The sequence below is a fragment of the Podarcis melisellensis genome (assembly GCF_964234715.1).
Source record: "Podarcis melisellensis genome assembly, chromosome: 7".
Classification (NCBI taxonomy): Eukaryota; Metazoa; Chordata; class Lepidosauria; order Squamata; family Lacertidae; genus Podarcis; species Podarcis melisellensis.
The window spans coordinates 40299459-40323569 of NC_138539.1; the positions used below are offsets into that span (position 1 = coordinate 40299459).

The window sequence follows — 24111 nt, forward strand, 5'->3', positions numbered from 1 at the left end:
GGGTGAGGGAGAGGGAGACCCGGCGTCGTCGTAGCGGCGCCTCCTTCCTGCTGACCCAGGCGGGCGCGCGGGTACCATGGCCGCCCTCCCCCCAGCCTCTGGCGGGGGGCTGCACGACTGCTTGCTCCAGCTGCACAGCGCCCTGCGGAGCCCGGACCCTGGGAACGCTGCGCTTCACGGCCACATCTTCATCCGCTCCTTGGCGGAGACCTGCGTGACCAGCAGCGGCGACAGCGTCCTGGGTGCGTAGCAGCCTGAGGGCTCGGGCGGGGCTGCCCCTTGCTGTGATTTAAGGCGCCTTGTGAGACTTTAACGGGTTTCATGTGAAATAAGCCTTCTTTCCCCTCACGAGTTGCAGTTCCTGACCGGCGGAACTCCCTGCCACCTGAAGTACAAAGAGCCAACAGTATCAGTAACGGGACCCAACTAGCTGTTTGTTCAGTGAGGCTTTTTTGTTAGTGCATAAGTTGACAGCTGTGTTGCCTGGTACTGAATGCATAAATAAGTTCCATTCGGTTTTATGGATATTATTCCCATATAAGGCATGCATGAGGTTGCATGCTTGCAGAGTCTTGCTTCTCCTATGCATGTTTAGTGTGTTCAGTGAGGTTTGTGTCTATTCTATTAAGTATTTCCAAGGTAGCTATTCAGTCCTAAGCATCCTTGCTGAGGAGCAACAGTACAAGTTTGTATGTGTCTGTTCAGAACAGAAGAACAGCCCTATTGGATTAGACTAAACACCTGTTTGGTCCAGCATTTTGTTTCACAGCAGCCAACCAGGTGCCTGTGAGAAGCCCACAATAGGACAGGAGTACAGTAAGGCCGCAACTTACACAGGGGTTGATGTTCCAGCGATCCCGTTTACAGCCAAAGTGATACATAGTCAAAACACATCGGGTTTCAAAGGTGGGTGGGATTGCCAAAGTCATTTTCCCCAGAACCCCGCTTCCCACCCACTTTTACTTATTTATTCATGCCTTGCTTGTAAAACTGAATGCACACAAATGTGCGTACGTTGCGGGCTAACTGTACAGTAGTCCTCACTTGCTGTTAGTACCCCTCCTCCAGCACTGAACACAGTAGGACTTACTTGTAAGTAGGTATGCTAACAATTGTTGCAGAACTGAGATACAGACTCAATACTTTTCCAGCTCACACCCTTAGCCTCTACACTCTTGAGTCAAGTGAACTTCACTAATTTGTTATTTTACTACATTCACATTAAATTGTGAAGTCACTAAAAATTATACACACTGCAAAACAGATGTTTTGGAAGATGTACACTCTCTTTTCCCCTACAGTGGAGTATAGCCACATCACAAATTACTCTTTAATTTGAAATAATATTCACAATACTGCTGCAAGTTTAAAAATCAGGTTTACTGAAATAAAAGGCCAGTGCTATATTTTATTGAGTCTGTCAGTTGTGTCTTGCTGTGTGAAATGCCTTACTTTATATCAAGGAAATAGCACTGTCCTTTCTTCAGTAACAAAATAATGCTTTCAGATATTTCTGATGTTGTCATTTCTTTGCAATGCTTACATTATCAAGGATAGTGTGTGAATAAGGCTTGAGGGAAATGCATTTCCTTTAAATCTGTTTGACACCTCAAGCATTCCTTCTCTACAGGCAAGAATTAATTACTGCCTAATGTTCTTAGTGAGAAACATCATGAGTTGTGACCTACTGTGACTACAGTAGACACTTTGCAGATAAATTTCATATCCCTGTAGGTGGTCTACTTAGATGGGATTCTGTTGTCTCTTTCAATTCAGTGACATGTTGATGTGTGCAGAGATTCTACAACTAAGCCCTTGAGCTAATTTGTACTTGGAGTAATTGGTATTTTGGTTGTCATTCCATGTTGACAGCTTGAGTACTACCTTTATTTGTATGATAACCCAGTTTGCACCACATGTTGCATACAGGATGCGGGGGGCAGCAAGATTGTGCTTGCCAGTCCTGATCTTCACATGTTTAAACAGCATTTCATGTCAAGGGGTTAATCGTATGTGTTCTAAGACCATATGTTTGGAAAGATATTATTTGCTTTGATTCATACTATTTTCACCCATGTTCGCACAGCTTTGCAGATTTCACTGGTGTTTTCCAAAGAAGATGGACTACTTGCATTTATCTATAAATCACTGAATAGTGAAGAAGTAAGTTGATAATCGTAGGCTGAAGCATCCTTTGATGTCTTAGTAATTGTACTTTTATATATTTGTTTTTATTTGCTTTATATATTGCCTTATCCAACAAGGTCTCTTACTGTGTCTTTTGCTGAAAATGCTTTCAATGTCTTGTTTTCAGTTTCGAGAATGCAGAGAAGAAGCATTAAAATTTCTTGTTGCCTTTTTGGAAAAGATTGGCCAAAAAGTTCACCCTTATGCACAAGATGTAAAGGTGAGTCAATTAATTAAAATTGCAAACATAAAATAATGCAGCTAGTATAATAATACATGTAGTATTATGATCCATTATCAGCAATGAGAAACTAGCAATCCTTTGTATATTAAATGCTTGCATTAGACTGCTTCCTTTTCCTCTGCAGCACCATCATGTTCAAAATGCATCTTTTTGTGTATTTTCGTTTCTTAGAAGATGCAACTGTTCTGAATTAGGAGTTTCACATCACCAAGGCAGGAGAAAGTGAAAATTATATTTTGGACAATGTTATAAAGGAAGAGAAGGCACGAGGCACTTGTTTTCCGTGTTCGCTGTAACTTTCACATTCTAGCTACTCTTCTTTGGTGGGTGTAAGAACCTGGGAGAGACACACTGGTCCATCTAGCTGTGTACAGTCTCTCGGATCTGAAGTCTTTCTCAGCCCTGAGCCCATTTGTAGTGCATCCAGATTCTATTGGGGAAGTTGTTCACTGGTGTGGCCTTTGACAAGAGTAAATAGAGGAAGACAGAATATTATAATGTGGAAAATCCTTATTCAGAAAAATAAACTGAGTTTGCTTTACCTGGGCGGTTTGTTTATGCTTTTATGCTGTAAAATAGGGAACAAATGTTAAAACAGCGCAAGATACTGCACTACAAATGCAGTACATCAACACTATTATATTTTGTCTTTTAAAAATACAGCGGATGTGTCTTAGCGTTTATACAAAAGACAAACTGGCAAAGTGCAGAATCCCAGCACTAGATCTACTGATTAAGGTAAAACTTATAGGTCTTTATGATTGTCAACTGTTTCCAGTAATTATGCATGTTTGTATGTCACAATATCAAAGTTCAGTGTAGTAGAAATAATTTAAATCTATGTGTTTTAAAAGCAAATAATATTCATAGTAAGATTCATATCTAATTTTACAGAAGAATACATAAGAACATATGTAATAAAAATGATAATGTGTTTTCTATTAAGTAGCTAACATATGTTCTACCTAGTATATTTACCATAGAATCAGAATAATAGAAGGAGTTATGGTTTTGCTTTTTTGTTTTACTTATTTACTTGTTTTTATCCTGCACTTTATTATGTGAACTGCCCTAAGATTGTATGATGAAGGGCAGTATATAAATCTAAAAAAATAAAAGATAAAATAGAATTGTAGAGTTGGAAGGGACCACAAGGGTCATCTAGTCCAACCCTCTGCAGTGCACGGATCTCAGCTAAAACATTCATGACAGATTGCCACCCAATGTCTCCTTAAGCTCCTCCAATGAAGTAGAGTCCACCATCTTGTGAGGGAGCCTGTTGAACAGCTCTTACCGTCAGAAACTTCTTCCTGGGGTTTAGTAAAAATCTCCTTTCTTGTAACTTGAATCCATTGGTTTGGGTCCTACCCTCCAGAGTAGGAGAAAACAAGCTTGCTCTACCTTCCAAAACTCTGAAGGACTCTTATTTAGCTAGGAAAAAATAATAATGTATTTTACAATACTGTTTTGAGTGCTTTTAAAAGATTTTTTAAAGAATTGTCCTTGGTTCACATCAATATCCTTTCAGCTGCTTCACAGCTTACGGTCATCTTATGTGATGGAAGACATGAAAGTCAGAGAAATCTTTACCAAATTCTATAGTGAACTTGCTATAAAAAGTAAAGTGTCTGATACAGGTAAGTATCTTAGCTATATTACTACTTACGTTTACTATTAGTAATTTTTATTTATTTATACTTGTATTAGCAAACATACACAGCTAGGGGATGATGGGTCACTACTCTAAATTGCTAACGGATTTGAGAATAATCCAACGAAAGTTAATTGTGACTAGGGAGAAAGTCACATTGAATGCCTGCTTCTACCTTGGATTAGCCTGCAAATCCCTTTGAGAGCAAGAAAATGGAATCTAGTAACGAGTAACGTGACTTCAGTAGAACCTAGTCCTTATTAACTGTTGCTGGAATAACCTCATTTCCAGTTCAACAGTAGGAATGTCATTAAGTCAAGCCTTTGCTGCCCTGAGACTGCAAAAGTGAGGGGAAGGGAACTCTGCAATATGCTACCAGAGGAACAAGCGCCACTGGGAGGTTATACTGCCTTTGTCCCAGGAAGAACATCAGGGAAAGGGAACATGGCCCCAGCCATTGGGCACTCAAGACGAAGCTGTGAGGAGTTCCCTGCCAGAAAGAACTCTTAACTTGCCACCAGTTGCCCTGGGACTGCAGAAGCAAGGGAAATGAAACTTTGGTTTCTGTCACTAGGTGCAGGAACTAATACTGGATATTCTTTGTATGGTTATAGTGTGGTGTAAATTGCCTTGGGGGTCATCTTATTGCATGGTTCCTTTATCTAAGGAATGTGTATAAATCCTTAAAATAAAGACTTGCATCCCTTGAATCCAGACCTATGAACACGGCAGACCTTAGCTATGCATGAGCCGCCTCTGAGTTTCATACTTACTTTCACTTCCCCTCAAAATACTGCTCCCCATAGTCTCTGTGCGTTCACACATAAGAATTCTGTTCATCCACAGATAATTTTGGAACATTATGCTCTCCTTAATTCCCCCCCCCCCTTCTCATTCCCTCCCCATTGAGATGAAGCTTTTTATCCATTTGTACATAGCTGGAGTGTGGTGTACTTTTAAACTTATTTCTCTTTCGACTGTTCTATTAGTGTGAGCTCTTGGAACTAGATGTGAGGTAGCTTCTTTCAGAACTATTTCCACATGTGCTAATTTCTTCCTTTGGGGCCGAACTTATCTATGATTAGGATAGCAAGAAGTAATAACTATGCATGTACGCTTTCCCTTTTCCCCCCAATAACAAAGGCCTGATTGTCTTGTGGCACATTAATCAGTAACCACCTTGTATCTGTTTGCGGAACATTGACAGCGCAGCTGGCAGTGACAATGACTAAATATTAGAATAATATGGGTGAGACTGAATAAGACGTTTCGGATCTATAATAACACTTGGGTGATTTATTAAATCCTTCATTGTTTAGGAGAGATATTTTTGTGTGTAGCTGGATTAAAATAAAATGTGAACACATAATTAGGGTGCTAAATATTCTTCTTTTTTTAAAAAGTGTTGGAAAGGATTTATGAACTCCTGGGAGTTTTGGGAGAAGTCCAACCTAGTGATATGCTTGACAACTCTGAAAAACTATATCGAGCTTATTTGGGAGAACTCAGAACACAGGTAAAGTAAGGACTTCTTGCGGGATATCAGCAAAAGCTTTTCCTTCATGTTCTGTCTTGGTGTGTGTCAGATTTTCCTCCTAAAGGAGGAAAAAGCTCTCTAAAGCTCTCTAGATCCTTAGAACCCCAGGCGGCCTCTTTGCCTCACAGACTGCCTGGTGGAACCTTTAACACCATGGCTTGGAAAGCCCTTTTCATCATAGGGTCCCTTTTTTTGCTTTGATTTCCAAGATGGTGGGTTTTCCTTCCTTTACCCACATCTATAGCATAGTGTTTCCCTTCACCGGCTCATGCTGTTCTGCAATATTTCCTTGTTGGCTCACTGCTAGGAGTTACCTACCAGAATTAATTTCTGATAGTCAGCTATGCCTTGCTAATCCAGATTGTAGAAATCACCCTACTGATTTTCCTCTTACACCTAAGTGGCCCCTCTCCCAAATCAGGAAAGCTTTCAGGGGCAAGGGAAGCAAGTCACTGCCAACAGCTCATGATAGCAAGCAAAGGACGGTCAAGAAGGGGTGGTGGTGGAGCTGTTGTGCCTTCATCCCCTCGCTCAACAATCAGGAAAGCCTTTTTACTGGGTGAAGCATGCGACTGGCAGCAGGCAACAAACAAGGAAGACGGTTGCTTCTTGCTGCACCAACACTCAGGAAATCCTCTTTAAGGGGCAAGGCAAGCAAATCTTTTTTAGCTGCATGTGGCAGGCGGGCAGTGAACAATCCAGTCCAAGGGCCTGCTACTGTTTTATTCTTTCAGCTTTTTTTCTTTTCTTTTTAAAGCCCCTGCAAGGGGCAAAGGAAGCACCTGTAGTTGGTTCCACCTGGCTGAAGGTCATCAAGAAGCTAAGCTGCTCCTTCCTCCCCATTCCCCAGACCAGACTTCTGTGCCATTGTTGCAAGTCTTCTTAACATAATGTTGCTCAAGAAAAAAAAAGTGCTGGTACAGAGTTGCAGTGCATACAGCGTACCTACTCATTTTTTTTTTTTTTTTTGCTGGATTGTGCCCAGTTTTTCTAAGAAACCTAGTGAGACTGTAGAATGATTAACTGCATTCTATATATTATATGCTATACTGGAAACAAATTACAGATTTGTTTTATAATCAGAGAATATAGCTACTATGTTTAAGTTCATTTGAGAAATCGTGCCTTGCATTGCATGTTGATATCTCAGGATACCCGGTCTCCTTCAGTATTAAATACATCACTTCCTTGTTTTCAGATGACTTCTGCAACAAGAGAGCCTAAGTTTCCAGTAGTAGCTGGGTGTCTGAAAGGACTGACGGCGCTCATGAATAACTTTACTAAGTCCATGGATGAAGGTGTATTTCTTTTATTAAAATTTATAAGTAGCACAGTTCTGTCAAACTGCAGGAAATTGCCTCTCTTCCTGAAGTCACTAGACTTTTGATTTCTACACCCAGAACCAGAAGCATTGTTGGATATGCTTGTGCAGATTTTACATCAGTGTAGACAATCAATTATGGCTCTATGTACTCTACTCAGTTCTGATAACTTTCAGGGTCCTGGGGTATGTCTATATGGCATACTTTCTGTGCTGCTCCCCTATGTTCATTTTGTGGTGAAGAATCAATGCATAGTTTGTTCAAAGTAGCATGTGGCATTGCTCCATCTTTCCATAGATCTGATGTCTGTATGATCTGCCATTTAGATACACAGAGGATCAGTTGAGTTTTATTTGATAAAAAGTCATTTTGGAGTGACACTGATACACTGTGGTTGAATCGGCTTTTGCAATGATCTGAACTTTTGTGTCATATGAGAGGTTTTGTGTCATATGAGAAGTTTAAAAATGCTGCCACCTCATGACCTTATTTACATTTTATTTTTATTTTTTTGTATTTTCTCTACAGATCCTCAAACATCTAAAGAAATCTTTGATTTTGCAATGAAGGCAATAAGTCCACAGGTATAATGGATTTTTTTTGCCTTCAAAACAATCATTCTTTAAATTTGTTAATTAGATCTGACAAACAAATCTTCTTATACAAAATATTTTGACATTGCAGATTGACTTAAAGCGATACGCAGTTCCTCTTGGTAAGAACTTTGTTTCATGTAAAATAGTTGGCTGCAACAGTATCTCTGATAGCATATTTCTTCTCTATTGGATAAGATGTAATGCATGTAATCTATTTTTTGTCTACATGAAGTAAAATGTAACTTTAAGTAATCAACAAAAAAAGGCAAGATAATTACTAATTTAAATCCTAATTTCTTTGAGTGATTATATAAACAAATGGCTCTTGTAAAATTATTCAAGAAAGATAACACTTGCATCAGTTATCAGCTGGAACAAAAAGTCGAATTTAAATTCAAAATTTTACTTTTCAGCTGGACTGCGTTTGTTTAGTATCCATGCTGCTCAATTCAGCACATGCCTTCTTGACAACTATATCGCACTATATGAAGTAATGTCCAAATGGTGTGGCCATCAAAATATAGAACTGAAGAAAGCTGGCCATTCAGCTTTGGATGCATTTTTTAAACAGGTAAAATAACCACCTTGTCTCCCATGTCTGGTTTTCTCTCTCTTTGTTTTGCTTTCCCTTCCTTCCGCATGGGACTTTCCTCCCATGCCTGGCTGTTCCCACAGTCGTTCTTCTCAATGCAAGTGCTCTTGGCAGCAAGGTTTTACTGCCACGTGCATAATGTATTTTTTTCTGTGGGAGTTAAAGCCTCTACGTACATAATGACATATAGATTGCTATTCTATATTAGTATAGTGTCTGAACCAATGGGACCACAGTCTTTTTGTTCCTTTCATCGTGACTCTAAAAGTTTCCTTTAGTATTGTATGTTGATGATACTGTCTTTATATCAGCTTGGTTTGAAGAAGCTGCTGAGTAGCATAGATATGAATTCATGATGAATTTATTTTGTATGAACTATCTAAATTATAAATATCCGATATTATACATAATATGCAGATCTCTGCAATGGTTGCAAAGGATGCAGAAATGCATAAGAGCAAGCTGCGCTACTTCATGGAACAGTTTTATGGTATCATCAGGAAGATGGATGCCAGCAACAAGGAATTGTCCATTGCTATTCGTGGATATGGACTTTTTGCAGCGGTATGTATTTTAGTTCCTGACATAATAGAATCATAGAATTGTAGAGTTGGAGTCGGATGACCCCCAAGGGTCATGTAGTCCAACCCACTGCATTTTCTATCCCACTTCTTGGACCCGAGAGACTAAAAAACAACGGGCAGCCAGATTCTGGGTACAACCTCTCCTGGTACTCTGGTGTTAGAAAGATTTAATGTTAGAGTGAATAAGACATTTATTTTATAAAGATTTTTCATATTCTTTTGTAGAAATCTTAGCTGCATAATTTGGATAAATGAAACCTTATAATACATTGCAAGTGAGTCGCAAATTGAGTTTAATACAATGTTTAGAAAAAGTGAACTTAAATCACAGAATGTTGCAATAAGTGAGGGGCACCTCAGCTGAGAAATAGCATTTCCATGATCTTTAATGTAGTGGTTTTTTGCAGATATTTAGGTTTACAGAATTAATGTTTGAATTTCCCCTTGGTGCCTAGAAATTGCAGTTAGTAAATCAGAGAACTTAGACTGTAATAATGGCTTGGACTTGATAATCTTGCCATGAATGGAAGGCAGTTCTTGTAACATGACTGAAGCTTGCTGACTTCCTTTGTGCCCTAACAATCTCAGACTGGCTCCATAGAGCCAGAACAGTTTTTCCGAAGGTCCAGAGGTCTCTGCAGGCAAAGAGAAATTGATTACTCCCTCTCCGCATTTTATTGGCAGACCAATTATTTATTTTAATCTAGTGTTATTTCTCTCTCTTTCAAAGCCATGCAAAGCTATCAATTCCAAGGATGTTGACTTCATGTATGTTGAACTCCTTCAGCGCTGTAAGCAAATGTATCTCACCGAGGCAGAAACTGTAGATGACCACGTGTATCAGCTACCAAGTTTTCTTCAATCTATTGCTAGTGTCATACTGCACTTAGATACTGTAAGTGACTAGTTTGAATCACATTTGTGAAGCTTTTATTTGTATAAAGTAGAAGGCATTGCATATGTCCTGATAGCGAACTTGTTCTTCAAGTGCTAATCCTTTGGTTCACTACGTGGTGGGGGTGAGTGGGATGGAATATCAGCAGGCTTGAGACATCATCAGGGGTAACCCCAAGGTTTGCAGAAGCACCACAGATCTTTAGGGAGGGGGCAGAAGTAAAACAGCTTTGTGAGAACTGAGCATGCTCAGTGACCACCAAATGCACCCTAACTGTTGTGGAGGGGGGAAATAGAACATGTGTAGAGGGGAGGATGGAGAATGACTCTACTTGTACGACTCTTATTTGTGATGAGGGTGATGCAAATTTTCTCTCTCGCTAAAAAACAAAACCTACAACCCCTCCCACTTGAAAAATAATCTTGAAGATTTTTAGTGAATGTGTAGATGCTGTCCCCTAATATGCCACTGTTCTTCTTCTAGATTCCTGAAGTATATACTCCAGTTCTGGAACGTCTGATTGTGGTGCAAATAGATAGCTTCCCACAATATAGTATGAAAATGCAGTTTCAGTGTTGTAAATCCATTATAAAGGTTTTTTTAGCCCTGGCAGGAAAAGGCCCTGTACTGTGGAGTTTTATGAGCACTGTGGGTGAGTTTTGTTGTTTGTCTCAAAACAAGCTTTCTTATTTATTGCAGGACTAGTTCAGGTTTCAGAGACTTGAAAAGTAAGGGTAATAGAAAATTACGCCAGTGGAGTTTCTGTCATATTCTGCAGTGTCGCAGTCAGTGTAATGAGTACAAGACTGCACCCTTAGTCACAATGACTTTCTAGGTTATATTGCATATGTGGGCAATTCGTATGTGATTCTGCTTGAAAGTGAATTGGAAACTGAATTTGGCAAGAAACAGAATTCATTTGTTAACTTTTCTGCAGTGCCTAATACAAATGTACGTGCCTAAGTATAATTTTACTATTTTAGTTTCACTTGCAATCAAATTTACATTGATGCAAAAGCTATTTTTAAAATGTGGTAAATATCAGTTAATGTTTTGGATGCCTCATGTCCTATGTAGGACTAATATGGTGTCTTCTGCATTGGACCCAGTGCTTTTTTCTGGGGGTTCTCAAGGACACACAGTACCTGCACCCTTTTTTCCTAGAAGAAATGCAGTGATTGGACCCATAACAAGAATGAATCTTACAATAGCTCAGCTGTCTTGCCACATCCTTTCTTTGGTCTGGGGGTGGGGGGCTTTGTGTGTGTGTGTGTGTGTGTGTGTGTCGCTGTTTGTTTTTATTTTGTTTTCTTTTAAACTTTTTTTTTTAAAAAAAACACCACTGCACATATTTAGGCCTCAGTGTAACCTGGTAACTAATAAAGCAACTTGGTAATGACAACAGTTGCTGATTTGGGGCTCATTTTCAGTGCCAGAAAGATACTAGAATATTCAGACACTTTTCAGTCCACCTTCTTGATGTGTTTTATTAAATATTGAAATACCTTCTTTTTCAGTGCATCAAGGTTTAATCAGAGTCTGTTCTAAGCCAGTTGTCTTCTCATCGGTAAGTGTTGTTGAAGTTTTGCTGAATTAGGTTTTGTGTTTGTGTATCCTTATTACTTGTGTTCTGTACAAAAACGTTTTGTTGCCCTCTTTTTCTTCCAAGGGGGTGCATTTATTAACAAATTGCCAGCTTCATAAATTGCTAGGGTTTCCCCTCACTTGCCATAGTCCCCTCATGAAAATGTGCGTCTATTTTTACATGGTGCCCTATACTGCTCACCCACCAGGAATGTCACCTATATATTTTCTTCAGTAACTGTTCTTTTTTTCTCTTGATGAACACTACTTGGGTTTCCCCTTCTCAAATGCCCTTTCTTTGCTTACTGGAAGTATCAGAGGGGGCCTGAGTGAGAGGTCAAACATTAAATCATTTGATTAATACTATAATTGTAGAAAACTAACTTTGGGGACTAAAGAAGTGGGTCTTGCTTGAACGTTAAGCATTAAAATACCATATGAAGTAAAATTTCCTGCTGATCACTTGAAATATCTTGTTTTACCTTGTTTTAAGTATGTGAATGTGTATTATTTGAAATATTATACATTCCTAAGATGGGGCACTTAACATGAGAATGCCCTTGACATGTCTTAGTACAATGGTCCTGTGTGCTCTTCTATCACTTATGTATGCTTCTGAATTAGGCAGTGTTCATTTCTGCTATCCTAGGAGAAGCTATGTAGAGATATTCAGTATTATGTTGCCTTCTAGGAATATTCTGGAAAAAACGTTTCTAGTTCAGAAGAGCCTCCTACATCTGGAGAAGTTCGAGCTGGGAAATGGAAGGTGCCTACATACAAGGACTACTTGGATCTTTTTAGAAGTTTACTGAGCTGTGACACAATGAAGGTAAAAAAACCACTAATGCTGGATCTTTAATTTAAAAAATTATGACTTACTTAAGCTTTACTTAAATGCTTTTCATTTCCGTTGTATGCATTTTCTCACAAAACAATACCAATTAAAAGAAAATAAAAATGTTTTAAAATACAGTCATACACTCACAGTGAATAATTTCAAGGTTGCCAGGTGCAGTCTCTTTCTGCCTGCTCATGCCTCAGTGAACAGGAATATGCTAAACCTCCTCCTAAATGTTGTCAGTATGGGAGACATGGATACCCATTTGTGAAATGCCCTTCTTGGTGAGGTAACTGCCACCCAAAAGGACCTGTCATGGTTCGCCAACAGCTGTGCAGCTCTAGTAGCAGCACTAACAACAGGACCTCTACTGATTGTAGGTCCTAATATGGTTGATGCTGAGAGAGGTTCTTTTTTGGGTAATGGGATCTCGAGCTGTTTAGGGTTTTTATATGCTGCTACTAGCATCTTGAATTGGGCCTGGTAGCTCACTGGCAGCCAGGACCATTGATCCATGATCCATCAGACTGTCCCACTTGGCATCCTGGCTGCCACATTCTGCATTAGCTGCAGCCTCTGGACCTTCTTCATTGACATCCCCATGTGCAGTGCTTTGCAGTAGTCCAAGTTATAAAACAAAAGAATAGTTAAGAGTAGGGAAGCTTGGGCATACATATATGTTTTAAAGAGATGTTTAAAGGCCATTGCTGACTATACTTCAAAAATTACCTGAGGGAGGACGTTCCAGGTGGTAAGTGCTATTGTCAAGAAGGCCTGCTTCTACACTGTCATTAAGTGATACTAAGTTGTGGAATAATCAGCAGGACTCCTCAGAAGTTCTTAAACATTGGCTTGACTTGTACTGGAAATTACTTGGTCTGTAATTTTGGAATAAACTCTGACATAACTAAAACTGTGTTCTTCTGTTCTCCAATGTAGGACTCTCTGTTCACAGATGAAACGTTTCTAATTGCAAATTCACCTCTACAGTCTCTAAATCGGTTGTTATATGATGAACTCATAAAGTCTATCCTAAAAGTAATTGAAAAGTTGGATCTTACAGTTCAGAAACAGAACATTAGGGAAGAGAAGGTAAGACTGGATATTTGAAAAGAGTCTCTCTCTCTCTCTCTCTCTCTCTCTCTCTCTCTCTCTCTCACCTTCTCACCTTTTGCATTTCTGCCCATGTAACGGGTTCAGGGTGCACTTTCAACAAATGAAAACTGATTTACTGTTACATTATTCATACATGTATCTGTTTATCACGTTCAGACAACAGTAAGCAATAATTTAGTGATGCATAAGGATAGTCAATGTGGTGCCCACCAGATGTTGTTGGGCTACAACATCTCCCATCATCTCTGACCATTTGCCATGTTTTCTGGAGATAATGGCAATTTTAGTCCGGTATCATTTGGAGGGCACCACGTTGGCTTTCCCAGCATAAATGAGCTTTGAGCTTGTGCTTCCCCTGGTACAACCTTTAGGTGGGAATCAGATGCATCTATTTTCGTTTTCGACTAACTCAAGTTTAATTTTGTCTGAGTTGGGACTATCATGTGGTTACTTTTAACTTGGCTTTGTCTGGACAAAGCAGAGTCAGAACATGTGTCAAAGGAGAAGCACAAGAGTTTGGAGATTGCTCACATAGCACTAAACTGGTTTAGTGTTACATCTAGATGCAGCCAGAGTTTTCATTAAAGTTTTATAGCTCATCTTTAAAAAGCCATTAGGATGGGTAGGGCTGTAAAACCGAGTGCAATATTTATAACAGTTCTTAAAGCTCATAATCTAAATTATATACTGCATTGTAGAATCCAACAACAGGGTTTAGGAAGAAAGTATACATGATCAGATGCTGAATTGAGTTACTTTAAGGGAGTGGAGACATAAGCAGATATAATTTGTAAAAGTACAAATTGCCATGAATAGCAGATATTTCAATTTTTATTTCTCCTTTCCCGAAGGCGTTTGTGAGAATGTTACAGTGCATGGAATGCAATGTCTAGGTGTCCCGTCTACAAATGTATTTCAGCTTGCCAGGCAGAATTATCCCCCCTCCCCCCTTCCCACGTTGTTCCAGGAGTTCTCCCAATCTTCCCAGACCCAGTTCCTGAGAGGATATGTGAAGCGGGGAAGTTGCATTGTGTAAGGGGAAGTCCTTATACAGATCTAGTGTGGATGGGTCTTGTTAGGTGAATTTGGCCCATTATATTTAAGGGAGTACTTCCTTTAAAGAACCCATCGTATTTAAAATAAACATCCACACAATTCCCGCTAGATTAAAATACCATAAGTAGCAATAAAATTCAACAAATAGGATACTTTTTGCAGCACTGCTTTTCTACAGGATTTTAATTAATTGTAGAATAATTCATTTTTGTCCAACATGCCTTCATTGAAGAGATTGTATATATATTAAATTAAAGAAAAATAGAGACAAGTAGGAGAGATACATGCAAACGCTATCCAGCCTAACCTGGTTGCAAAGACTGGGTGTTGAAAAAAAAAACCTTTCATGTGGTTCAAATTATGCCACAGATGGCAAGCAGGTGCTCTGTAAGTGCTCGTCACGCTGTGGAAGAAAAAGCTGCTTGCCATTCAAAAACTGTGCATACTTCTGATTTTCTTTTCTCAGGATGGAAGTGTAGCTGATGTTGATCTCACCATTCCTACTTCCGATCCAGCTGCAAACCTTCAGCCAAACAAGCCTAAAGACTTTACAGCCTTCATTAACCTAGTGGAGTTTTGCAGGTATGTTCTGTTGTGTGTATTTCAAGGAAATCCAGAACACATGTGAGACATACAATTCAGTTACATTGTGCTGGTACAGTTTATATTATGCTGGGGCCAGTGGGCAGCCAGACTCCTGTCTGGAAAGGGCATGGCCTATTCATTGTTTGCTGTCAGTGTTTGTGAATGGGTGGAATAGACATAGTGATCTCCTGCTTAGAACAGGGCACCCTGGGCCTGTAGCTTTATGGGGGGAGGGGGATGACTTCAATTCATTGCTTGCTGTTCTCTTTATCTCTGCAGAGACATCCTCCCAGAGAAGCACGTTGAGTATTTTGTGCCTTGGGTTTACTCATTTGCTTATGAGCTAATTATACAGTCAACGCGGTTACCCTTTATTAGTGGATTTTACAAAATGCTGTCTATTGCCATGAAAATTGCTAAAAAAACAAAATACTTTCAGGTGAGATAACTCTTGTAAGGAGGGTAATTACCTGTTATTTGTTCAAGATAAAGTTAATGTTATGCTGCTCTGTACTTGCGTTGCATATGTGCTTGGTATAATTGTGTTGTGTGTGTTTTTCATTTTAATAGTTAAGAATTTTTTTTATTTTTGTACCTGGCGGTAGTTCTGGGATGGAAATGGGCAAAAATGCAACATGGAGGGGTGGTGTGTTTAGGGAGATCCTTCAGCTGTGAAAGATGGTTTTTAGCTTGGGTTGAATAGGGTGGCACTCTGCCTGAAAAAACAAGTATACAGTTTAGGAGTGCTCCTGGATTTGATGCTGATTGGGTAAGCCCAGGTGGCATCAGTAACCAGGAGTGCTTTTTGCCAGCGTTAGTGGGTATGCCTACTGCACGCCTATTGGAAAGGGACTAACCTTACCACAGTAGTTTATGCTCTGGGTATGACTGGACTGAACTACTGTAGTGTGCCCTATTTGGGGCTGTGCAGAAACTTCAGAGGCTCCAGAACATGGCTGCTAGAGTCATACTGGGGGCAAGGCAGACAGCATCTGTAACACCTCTTTATTATATCAGCTGAGCTGGTTATCTCTGCATTCCTGGGCCAAATTAAACTGCTGGTTTTGACCTTTTAAAGCCCTAAACAGATTGAGCCCAAGTTATTTATTGGACCACCTGCACATATTTCAGGGTTTCGACAGGAACACCAGTCATATCAGCCAGAAAAAAAACACAGAGCCTTCTGGAAACCCATTGGATCTATTAGCCTTCAAGGGTCGACCATCTCAATAAGTCCCTGCCTCTGCAGAAGGGGAAAGGTGCTGAAAGCCTAAATCTCAACTGGAAGTGATCTGTCCATGACAAGGGGCTGATGTCAATATCCCCCACTTTCAGATCACCCTTTTCCTGCCCAGTTGAGAAAGCAAGGTCCAAAATGCGGCCTGTTACATGTGTTGGGCCAATGGCATGTTGGGCCATCCCTACAGTTGTCTTGGCAGCCATGAAGTCCTGAGCCACTCCAGAACCAGTCGTTTAGGCATGGATGTTGAAGTTCCCCAGAAGTCTGGGAGTCCTCAACACTGCATCTGAGAACATCTGGGCAGTGAGATCGGTGGTAACCCAGCAGAAACTCTAATCTGTCTTGACTGTGTCAGGAACACAGGACTTTATAAGTGAGCAGCAGCACTTGAAATTTTGCCCAGAAACAACTTAACTCTGGCAGGATACGTCCTTTACTGCTAGCGCTGTCTGCTGTGTTCTGAACCAGTTGCAGTTCCCATATAGTCTTCAAAACCAGCCCCATGTAAAGGACATAATCTATTAATCCTGCATACATTGGTGGGTGCATGGATTCCCTCAATTACATGACATTATTCAATTGGGGTTTTTTTTAATGGAACACTAAGAGAAGACTGACCCAATTTGTACAATTCTGCATATTCTTTTGTTTCTCAGGGTGTCGGTCCAAAGAGTGAAAAGAAATGTCATGAAGATCCGGAGAAGAGTTCCTGCTTTGCTTTATTTGCAAAATTTGGAAAAGAGGTGAGACGTTCTCTGTGATATTTCTTTGAAATATGTGTTGAGTCTTTTGAGTTATGTGTAATAAGTAAATTTGTATTTAAATCAATTCATTTCCAAAGATTGGTGTACTTTACTTGCTTGTCCAACATAAGACATTTGTCAAGATGATTTGAACTTCAGGTAGTTCTTAACATTATTCCATTTTTCTCAATTTAGGTAACAGCAAAAATGAAGCAGTACAAAGATGAACTATTGGCATCCTGTCTTATTTTTGTGCTTTCCTTGCCACATGACATCATCATGCTGGATATTAAAGCATACATTCCTGCTTTGCAGGTGGGTCAGTATGGTGAATAAGCGATAAAGTCATTTCCCCCTTGCATATATCCTTGTTTTGGTGGAATTTGCAGCATGATCCTATGTATGTTTACTCAGACGTCAGTCCCACTGAACTAAATAGAGGTAAGTGTGTATCGAATTACAGCCTTTAACATCTGCATTGTCACCATTCATTGGTGAATTAGTGGGGAAACCCAAAGTTTGAATGTCAGATTTGTATGGCAACCATGTGTGCTGTTCATAGTTTTATTTGTCTGTGCTGACCACCATACTTAACCTGTATCTTATTCTAGGAGTAAGTGTATTAAAATTATAACTTTGTATGCATTTTGTAATATTGGCCAATAGGATACTTACATCCATAGACACAAATATATTGTAAAAGGGATATATTTGGAGCTCTAAATATCTGTTTTCTTTATGCTGTCTGTGCAGAATGCTTTTAAACAGGGCCTTAGCTATACCCCAATGGCTAATGCAGCACTGGATGCCCTGGAAGATTGGTCAGCCCATATTCCCAGATATATAATACAGCCTTACTACAAGGACATCTTGCCTTGCCTTGATGGCTATTTGAAAATTTCTACATTGACAGGTACATGCTAAAAACGAATACAGGAAAATGGAAAGACTTTTAAAGGTGTTAAGATGTTAAACATACCAGTGTTGGGCTAACCATATTGTGGAGTGGTTTGAATTTGGGATTTTTTTTTTAATCATTCATTGTTATATACTGTAGTGCAGGGTTTCCCAAACTTGGCTTTCCAGCTGTTTTTGGACTACAGTTCCCATCATCGCTGACCACTGGTCCTGCTAGCTAAGGATGATGGAATTTGTAGTCCAACAACAGCTGGACAACCTGCTCTTTTGTCACCTTGCAGCTGAGAGATTTTAGTTGAAGTTATAAATAGAAAACAAATAAACGGCAAATAGTAATATACATTAGGAAGCTGCATTATACCAGGTCAGACTGTTCCTTCATCTAGCCAAATATTGTCTATTCTGACAGGCAGTGGTTCTCTGGTTGTCAGAAATGTTTTAAAATACACCTACTGTACTTCCATAAATACAATAACTGAGCATTAATATATTGTTTTTTGAAAATTAGATGAATCTCAGAGTAATTGGGAGGTGAAGAAACTTTCTCGGGCAGTTCAGAAGGGATTGAACAAAGTAGTCATCCAGCGTCTGAAGAAAGCAAAGAGTCTTGCATTGGTAAAGTTCCCTCCTACCCTTTTAAAATAATTATATTTTCCATCAGAATCAAAGCATACTTTTTCTTATTTACACATATGTGTTTTTATACATTATATAATTATGAATTGTCTTATTAGAAAGATAATTTTTTGTGTATCAGATATATACTCGAGTGGACATACTTATCCACAGTTACTTAAAAGAAACACACACATAGCTGATTTATACTTAATTTGTTTATACAGTGGGATAATCACAATGTGATAATTGCTTGGGAATGCAGAATACAGTATTTGAATCACAGTTACGAAATTTCATATGTTTTATGTAATCAGCTTTGGAACATGCAAGTCCACAATTTGTTGTTTTCGATACTGAAAGAGGTTCTTGCTGCAGAACTCTGCTCAACTGTCCACCTTGATTTACAGATTTTTAACCTGTATGATTTCCAAAATACTTTATGGTCAGTCCTGCAACTATTTACCAGATCCAAACAGTGTAATCCAGTTTTCAGTGAAATTTCAATTTTACAGTCAGCAGTCTGAAAATTCTAGCAGTTAACGAAGAAAAAAATGAATTGATATTATGGTATAATAATGGTTGGAAGATAAATGCATTGTATTATCTAGAGCTGTACTGATTTCAGCAGCGCTTTGCTGGTTAAATTTATTTGAAGACTGGATGCTAATTTTGAGAGTCTGGACTTCAAGAAAAGTGTGTTTACTAAGAAATTCTGTGTGTGTCTACTCAGAAGTAAGTTCCACCAAGTTCAATGGAACATACTCCAGGGTAAGTGTGGATAGGATTACAGTGTTCTTTCAGGAACAGATAGATAGTCCACACTGCTAAGAATTAAAATTCTGGGAGTTTGCAGTGTTTCACAGCAAGAACTGCCATACAACAGAGTCTCTTTCCTTCTTCTTTTCTTTCTTTTGACAGCTTTGTTGTGAAATATTGGAGTCTTGTAGAATTCTGAATTATTTTCTTTCTTTTTAAAAAATGTACAAAAAAAATGTACAAAAAAAATTCCTTTAGGCCAAACAACTTTTTAGGAATTCCTTCTTGCAATCATATTTTATCTAGGAGGAGGATCTTTCATTGGAAGCAGTACGGGCTAGAGTTGTACGCCTTCTTGGATTTCTGGGGGGACAGATTAATCGAAATTTAGTTACTGGTGAGTGCTAAATCTGTTTTGAAATGCTAAAAGCAAATGACATTCTGATTTGTCTGGTAGGCCAGTATGATTTTGAGACATGTCGGCTTCTATGCTTCAGGGTGCCCATGAGCGAAATGTGGGTAGTAAAGGTTTACATCTGCTCTGTCCAGGGACTGAATAACAAGGTGATTCTTTCCTCCCTATGAGTCCATATCGAATGTCAATAAACCCCCTTGGGTTAGATCAGGGCTGCCCCCCAAGCTTTGTGTTGCTCTGTTTCTGTACTTTACTGTGTATGTCCATGGGCTTTCCAAGAAGTGAGTCTGTTCAAAGGTTTATTTTATTTAATTTTTAAGTGCAGCAGCCTAAAATTTTCTTTTCTTTTCTTTAATAAAAAGGTTGCTTTGCTTTAACATCCCCCCCCAGCTCTTCAGAATTCTACAGGCAGTGTTATGGACAGCTTCATTTTATAAAACTTATTAGACGCCTTTGAGGTCCATTGGAAGCTGCAAAGTTTTAAATGTACAAGCAAGAGTATATATCACTCAGCTACCTCTTCATTATTTTTAAATAAGAGACAGACCCCCTGCTTCCCCCTCCTCTCTGTCAGTATATTAAGAAGGAAATCAATGCACTTGACTTACCCCACAAAAAGCCGCTGAACCCATTTGTCTGCAATTTGGCAGACTTGATCCTTTCTGGAGGGGCCCCTCTGCCTATAAATTTGATTCACTTTGGCCAAAAGGGAAATAGCTGTTTTTACATTCTTACTATAGTGAATGGGGAGCACAGAGCAGCTCAGAACCTGAATTACAGAGAGGAGGGGTACAGAGTGACTCAGGAACAACTCAGATTAGAGTTTTAAAAAATCAAACATAGCTACAAGGTGAATCTTTGGGCTCAGGTACACTTGGTGGTTGGACCACAGCTTGACTAGCTTTATGTTCATTATGGGAAAGATCCTAAACATGTTGCATGACTACCATCATGCTTTGGATGGTAGTTCTGTATGCATCTACACTGTAGATTCTACAGGGTGACTTTGGAAATTATTCCCATTGTGTTACATTGATGAAAGTGTGTGCTAGTAAATGCTGTCTCATGCCCTTTTGTCAAAGATAAGCCCATGAGCAGAATGCTGGATTCTTCGTGGGATTAGTTCACAAGACTGTTTTTGGAGAAGATGCATGGATGATGTGTTCCTGGAAATGATTTCACGTGTGTCCATCCATAGAAGTATTTTCAAAACCATTAATGCATGCCAAATGTGAGGTTGGAATTGGGTCTACATGAGCCTCAAGATTGTTAAATTGGTTCAAATTAAATGTGATTGGCTCTGGTTAGCCTTGTCTGGTTTTTTACTCAAGAAAATCTCAGAGGCTGCAATGTTAGACATATTAACTTGGAAATAAGCCTTGTAGAAATAACAGAACTTATGAATGAACATGATTAGCATCAGGTTGAAAGGTTCTTTTTGCAGCTTTACTAAACATCCTGCAATCTTCTCTCAGTGGACTTCTGAGTAAACAAACTTAGGATTTGAGCCTGCTAAGGCATGACCTTATTTATTCATTCAGAAGCAGTACTTTCAGTATACTTGTGCGCAGTTTGAAATAATCTAAATTTTCTAAACTGACCAGGACTACTTAAGCACATAGCTTGTGCATTCTGTTGGACTTGCCGTTTTGCTTTGATACTTGAATCTGACCTAGGGCCTGAGACTTAATCTTCTAATTGTCTTCGGTTTTTCATTTGATGTAGCTCAACATTTCTGCTCAGAAATTTGTCCAAATTCTTTGCTTTTTTTCCATTTGTACTATGACCAAGATGTGTCTAAAACTTGTTTTTTGCAACAAAGATCATACTAAATTAACATGACCATTGCAAAATAAAAATGGTTGGAAGTGTATTTCAGCATTTTCCCGCAAACCTTCAACCTGAAGTATGGTCATTGCTTTAGGATAAACAACTTAGAGCAATTTCAAAAATGTTATTAAGGTGATCTTAAAAAGCCAAACAACCTTTGCTTCTGGTTGAACTGGAAAACCATCCTTAACCTTATTAAATGTCTAGTATTGAATGTCTAGTATTCAGTCAACAATGTGGCAAATGTGTACCTAATATACTCTGCAAAGAGAACATTTGCTATTATTGAAGAATGATTCAGGAATTTAAATAGATATTGAAATACTTAGGATACAGCTCTGCTTCAGAATAGCATCTGATAAAAACTAACTGTTTTAAGCCAAGGTTGAAATGTCTTGTTATCTGCTTAACACAACTGAGTTTTTTCGGTGCTCTTTTCCAAATATACTAGCTGCTTCTACAGAGGAAAATATGAAGAAATTTGTATCTTGGGACACAGAGAAACGCCTGAGCTTTGCAGTTCCATTTGCTGATATGAAGCCTGTTATCTACTTGGATTTATTCTTGCCCCGTGTCACTGAATTGGCTCTTTCTGCCAGTGACAGGCAGACAAAGGTATTAGGATTGCTGCTTATGCTATCAAACTGATGTTTTTAATGAGCTATGCAGAAAACGCTGAATTGTGCTTAATATACCATAATACAGGGTTTCCCAAACTTGGATCGTCATCAGTTTTTGGACTACAACTCCCATCATCCCTAGCTAGCAGGGCCAATGGTCAGGGATGATGGGAAATGTAGTCCAAAAACTGATGATGACCCAAGTTTGTGAAACCTTGGCATAACATAATGACCCTGCTATTCTTAATTTCTCTCTCTTCTGTTACGGTATATGCATTGGAGGAAAGGTGGTGTAGAAATGTAACAAATAAAGATAATATTTGAGTTATCAATTTCTGCAAAGCATAAGACAGCTCTTGTTAAAAGAAGAAAGGGATTTTAGCTTGTTAGTGTTTAGCGTTAGCTCATAGTCTTTGATCAGCCATCAGTTTTAATAACTACAGCTTAATTGAGAATCCAACCCAATCTTGTATTAGTAAAGTATATTTTCCAAGCAATGGGGCATGACTGGAAATTCCACTGGCTTCTTTTTAACAAAGGCCTGGAAATTCTCCCTGGAAGTCTCCTTGCTCTGTGTTTATTTTTTTGTGGAAGTATTTAACTGAGAGGACTGATTAGATCTCCTTTTCCAGGTTGCAGCTTGTGAGCTCTTACACAGCATAGTTGTATATATGCTGGGGAAAGCTGCTCAAATACCCGAAGGACAACAGGCTTCTCCACCAATGTTTCACCTGTATAAACATACATTTCCCGTATTGCTTCGACTTGCCTGTGATGTGGACCAGGCAAGTTAAAGAACTTTTGTTGCTTGAAATCGATTTTAGATGGTTAGCTCTTTATTTCTGTTTAAATATTTGGAAGAAGCTGTTGGGGTTATTTTGGATTTAAGTATATTTTTCAGTCACCTCCCCACAAAACAGTTTTTTTGTGTTTTATATCTTGTGAACCATGGAAACTGGAGAGAAGGGGGAAATGTATTTAAAATTTAGAGGATACTCGCAGTATAGATAGAGCCAGTGTGCCATAATAGAGATCCAGTGTGGTGTAATTGTTAGAGTGTCATACTGGGATACAAGAGACTGAGAGATCAACTCTCAAAATAAAGATATTTTGAGCAGTCTAGGCAATACATAGTTTAATCTCAAAGGATTTTCCACAAAAACACTCATACACCAAAATGCTCATGTGTTCTGTATAACACACAAAGGCCTCATAACCTTCAGGAAATCCCTGTACACTACTTTTTGTAGTATCTCTTTTATTTTTGGGCTTGCTTCTTTACAAAACTCAGTCCCTTGAAATGATTAAGAGAGAAGGATGAATCAAGAACCATATGAAAACATGCACGGAATTCAAGATACCTTATTTTGTTTAAAAATGACACATATTTTCCCCCCCTTCAAATACCTATGGAGTGAAACACATTTTCCTACAGTTATCATAAAGCCATTTTTTTGAAGTTTTATGTAGTGGTAGAATACAAATTGTAAACTTATGAAACTGAAAAGGAAAAGCTGTGTTCTGGTTTATATCAACAAACTTTTATCCAAAACTGCAATAATGGAAATACACAGAGGTCCAGTTTGCATGTGACACTTAAGACAAAGAACAGCTAAGCATGAGCTTGCAGGTCCTCGTGGCAGGAATTGTGGCCACTTCACTCCTCCCTAGTCCTGCTACTGTAATGCTTGCAATGCTTCCTGAAGCCGAACTGGTGTTTGGTTTGACATTGTGTCTGAACCTGGGCTTTTGATTCCCCCAACCAAACCACAAACACCTTGACTGTAGCTCATGGTTTGTCTGGATTGCTTTAGATAAAAAAAAACAAAAAAGAAACATTTCAGTTATGTCAAGACTGTTCAGTCTTTTATTCAGCTTGCTAAACATGAACTTCTGGGAAAAGCCCCAAGGTGTGTTGGTAATTAGTTGATGAGAAATCATCTATAGCAGTGGTTTTCAGCCAGTGTGCTGTGGCAGCCTGGGGTGCCTTGAATGATGGTCAAGGGTGCCACAGGCAACACTGGCCTCTGTCCCTCTTTCTTTCCTTCCCTCCCTCCTCTGATGCCCTCTTGTGTCTCTGCCTCCCAAAGGCTTGCACAACAGTTTATTGTGGCAGCCCTTGCTACAGGCACCAGAGGCTAATCATGCCTCTGGGAGGCACCTCTCTTTGGGGCAGGGTGGTGG

The 24111-nt window shown here is 39.2% G+C and overlaps 1 protein-coding gene across 1 annotated transcript in view; it reads left to right on the forward strand.

Moving 5' to 3' along the window:
• The first annotated feature begins 57 nt into the window (after positions 1 to 57).
• The window catches only part of PRKDC (protein kinase, DNA-activated, catalytic subunit), an 83010-nt gene continuing 58956 nt past the window's right edge, over positions 58 to 24111 (forward strand). Inside the window, exons 1-25 of the mRNA XM_081918479.1 lie at positions 58 to 242; positions 2087 to 2163; positions 2315 to 2407; positions 3095 to 3169; positions 3960 to 4068; positions 5486 to 5598; positions 6818 to 6917; positions 7470 to 7525; positions 7626 to 7656; positions 7951 to 8108; positions 8547 to 8693; positions 9444 to 9608; positions 10092 to 10260; positions 11126 to 11175; positions 11884 to 12021; positions 12970 to 13122; positions 14669 to 14784; positions 15067 to 15226; positions 16684 to 16770; positions 16966 to 17085; positions 17524 to 17683; positions 18197 to 18303; positions 19369 to 19459; positions 21759 to 21922; positions 22560 to 22712. Of these exons, the coding sequence (XP_081774605.1) occupies positions 77 to 242; positions 2087 to 2163; positions 2315 to 2407; positions 3095 to 3169; positions 3960 to 4068; positions 5486 to 5598; positions 6818 to 6917; positions 7470 to 7525; positions 7626 to 7656; positions 7951 to 8108; positions 8547 to 8693; positions 9444 to 9608; positions 10092 to 10260; positions 11126 to 11175; positions 11884 to 12021; positions 12970 to 13122; positions 14669 to 14784; positions 15067 to 15226; positions 16684 to 16770; positions 16966 to 17085; positions 17524 to 17683; positions 18197 to 18303; positions 19369 to 19459; positions 21759 to 21922; positions 22560 to 22712 (2958 nt within the window). The 5' untranslated portion in view covers positions 58 to 76. The remainder of the gene's footprint in view (positions 243 to 2086; positions 2164 to 2314; positions 2408 to 3094; positions 3170 to 3959; positions 4069 to 5485; positions 5599 to 6817; positions 6918 to 7469; positions 7526 to 7625; positions 7657 to 7950; positions 8109 to 8546; positions 8694 to 9443; positions 9609 to 10091; positions 10261 to 11125; positions 11176 to 11883; positions 12022 to 12969; positions 13123 to 14668; positions 14785 to 15066; positions 15227 to 16683; positions 16771 to 16965; positions 17086 to 17523; positions 17684 to 18196; positions 18304 to 19368; positions 19460 to 21758; positions 21923 to 22559; positions 22713 to 24111) is intronic.